Raw genomic sequence first — 3,350 nt, 5'->3', positions numbered from 1 at the left:
GAGCATTTAAACTCACACCCTCTTGCTCCAAACATTTGAGGGTAACTAACATACCACACATACCTTAGTGTTTATAAATAAAGAATAATAATATTTGAATAAATATCTCAATAACTATTTATCTATATTACTCTATTAAGAACATAATATAGGCACTAGGTGCTACTACAACTTCACCATCCACGCGGACACTATAGGCCCACCCCATGTGTCCTAATTGATTCTCTCATCCCTCTCTCAGCTACTGCCCTATGGACACGCTGACATTTTAGGTCTGTCTCATGCTCTTTGACTAACTGGCCCTCTCTCAGCTACTGTCTTGTGGACTCTAGTGCCACGCAGCCAGCTACTGCGCCTGCTGAGCACCCAACTTTACTCTACCACACCGCGCAAAAAAAATACTTAGCGAGCATGTCTACAACTTCGAAAAATATGGGACTAACCATCAAACCACACGTATCCTAGTGTTTTAAAATAAACAATAATTATATTTAAATAAATATCTTAATACTTATTTATATGATATATAAAAGTTGTTAGTAAGTGCTGGTATAAGATGATGTTTGTATCATCCGTAACTGCTGGATTGGAGGCACCTACAAAAGACAAACTCAAGTGCGTGTTTTTTTAAGAAGAAAAGATGAAGACATGGAAAGAATAGAGATACAACAGGTGGTAGCCGACTAGCCGCAGAAAACTCACGCAATATGCACAACATTACACGAGCGAACCACCCACAAACCATCTCCCGCGTGTACGAGGGAAACACCAACCGTGTCACGTCAACGGCGGAACGCGCGCGAGCGAGATGCGGAGCGCCGACCGAGCAAACAGACGCGCGCGGGCCGGGCAATGCAAATCCGCGCCGCCGCCTACAAGAATGCCTTGCGCAGCGCGACGGCGGACGCCACAGTGAGCCCGTAGAGGAGGATGAAGATCCCCGTGACGTTGATGAGCTTCAGCTCGGCGGCGGAGGCGGCCGCGGCGCTCTTCTCCACGAGGCCGGTCTGCGCGGCGCACACGGCGAGCATGAAGATGGCCAGGCCGGCCATGACGTGCGCGGGGGCCGCGGCGGCGCGGGTGTCGGCGTGCGCGGCGGGCAGCCAGAAGGTGACGAAGCCGAACAGCCACTGCAGGCCGAAGAGCGCGACGGCGGCGATGCCGAGCCACGAGTGGAGGCTCGTCAGGTCCGGCGCCACGGCCGCGTCGTGGAACTTGAACGCCGCGTACACGCCGAAGATGGCCAGGATGAGCCCCACCAGGTGGATCAGCATGTGCGCCATCTTCTGCGTCCGGTGGTCTATGTGCGAAGGGATCGTCGAGTATGCCAGGATTGCTGCAAACAGATTTGGAATTCCATTGTCAGCATGCCTCTTAACACGTACGTTTACATCTATCTGAAACAGCAGCAGAGGACAGCAATCCAGACAAAATCATGCGACCTGAGCTGCTACCCTGCTTGTTGTAACAAAATTCCCCGGGAAACATAATCACTTTGCAGTTGCTACACTGATGGGGTCGATCGTACGTGCTTTGGCAGGAAAACGTAGCGATCAGAATGGTCATTATCGGGGAAAAAATCCGACTAGACTGGCGCTAAGACACGCACCAAACACACTGATTGGCACTCAGCGACGAGCTCGTCCACTGCTTTGGCTGCCACCAAACCCCGCTACTAGTACAGCACCTATCATCAGCACGTCTAAAGTGCAGGGAACTAGTACGTGATGGCCTTCTTCGTCTCTCTCTCTCACACACACACGCACAAAAGAGGGAATTCTGGCCCATTTCGACAGGGACAACTACTGCATCTTGTCATCTTCATGGGGGGCTTTCGGCAGTGGTTCTGCTCAGCCGTCGTGTCGAATATATAAACATGAATAGCATCTAAAAGTTTCATCCTGGGGCAGTTGTTCATGTATGCAATACTCAAATGGCATGCTTTGAATCGATTCCATGAACCATGACAGTGCTAGGTTGGAGTTGGACGTACCTTCTCCAATCAGAAGAATGAACCCCCAGGACATCACAAATGGATGAACCTGCAAATGGACGATGTGCCACAAAGTTAAACGCAAGCTAATATGACAGAACAAAGGTAGAGGAAATCGATGTCTAACATAAGACGTACATTGAAAATCTGCTCGGGGTCCTCGGACTGTATGTTGATGCCGCCGCGGTAGTGCAGCAGCCAGACGAGCATGAGCACGGCGGTGGTCAGGAACAGCACGTGCGCGACCATGCCCACGCGCGACGCCAACATGGAGTGGTAGTGGCTCCCGATGATCCCGTGCGCCATGGCTGCCGCCTGCAGCAGCTAGCAGCTAGCAGCCGACCTGACAGCAGCTCGCTCGTCTCCGCCGCCGGCAAGAAGAAGACACGGTCGATCGATCGATGGGTCGTCGAGCCGTCTGCAACTCGCAAGCAGAAGCGACGGGACACGTGCCGGAAGCGAGGAGTAGAGGCGGGGGCTGTTGGGGCTAGTAGTTTCAGCTAGCTGGTGAAGCTGTGCAGCCGTTTTTGCATGGGAGCGCTGGGCGTTTTAACGATAACGAGCCCGCGGCGAGAATCTGAGGTTACACTGGGAGGGTGGTTTTGGGTTTGGTATATCGCCCAGCCGGGTGTTTAAGCAAGGCATCGATCGGCTATGTCCAACAACTCCTAGGGGGCTATCCAAGGGAGCAAGTAATCTTATAGAATGTGCAGACCGAGAGCCTACACATGGCCGTGAGTGACATGAATGAACAGATCAACAACAACAACAAAAAAAACAGTTACTTCTTCTGGGGTTTGGCTGCCAAAGCAGAACTTCAGAAGTAATCAGGCTACCTTTTTTATGCGGAAAAAATGGCTAATAGTAATGGCATGAGACTGCAGCGCACATAGTCCCTCCGTCGACTTTTAAATGTCATGTTTGACCGTTTGTTTTTTATGAATAATAAAGTAAATAAGTTAGTATTAAGATATCTGTAATGATAAAGTAAGTTATAGCAAAATAAATAGTAATTATATAATAAATTGAATAAGACAAGCATTCAAATAAGATATCTAACAAAAATAAAAAAATACTCAACTATTTTGGGATTGAGTAGTTAGTTCTTCATTCCGCATAATAATCATATAAAGGAAACAGCAACTTTGTAATGCAGTCTGTAGCAGCTTTGTGCATCTTCCGCTTTCCGCTTATGCTCCTTGGACTCAGCAATTGAACTGGGCCTCCATACCTATAGGCTATAGCATGGTTTGACCAGCAATCCTTATGGCCCAGACCCATTATAGACTTTGAAATGAATTCCTGTTTATTAAGGCAGTGTTTTGATTAGAGTTCAATATGATGAAACTGCTCCATT

General features: G+C 48.9%; 1 protein-coding gene across 1 annotated transcript; it reads right to left on the bottom strand.

Annotated features, from left to right (window-relative positions):
- Positions 1–749: 749 nt before the first annotated feature.
- LOC103643908 (probable transmembrane ascorbate ferrireductase 3) lies at positions 750–2,787 on the bottom strand. The gene is made up of 4 exons (XM_008667079.4): positions 2,132–2,787; positions 1,994–2,042; positions 875–1,336; positions 750–842 (listed from the first exon to the last, which is right to left on the bottom strand). The coding sequence occupies exons 1-4, from the start codon at positions 2,297–2,299 to the stop codon at positions 778–780; spliced, it is 744 nt and encodes a 247-aa protein (XP_008665301.1). The 5' UTR covers positions 2,300–2,787; the 3' UTR covers positions 750–777.
- Between the last annotated feature and the right edge of the window lie 563 nt (positions 2,788–3,350).

This window comes from Zea mays, chromosome 1 (assembly GCF_902167145.1).
Source record: "Zea mays cultivar B73 chromosome 1, Zm-B73-REFERENCE-NAM-5.0, whole genome shotgun sequence".
NCBI classification, from domain to species: domain Eukaryota; kingdom Viridiplantae; phylum Streptophyta; class Magnoliopsida; order Poales; family Poaceae; genus Zea; species Zea mays.
Note: the sequence above shows the minus strand (reverse complement) of the source record. Positions and strands in the feature narration are given on the sequence as shown.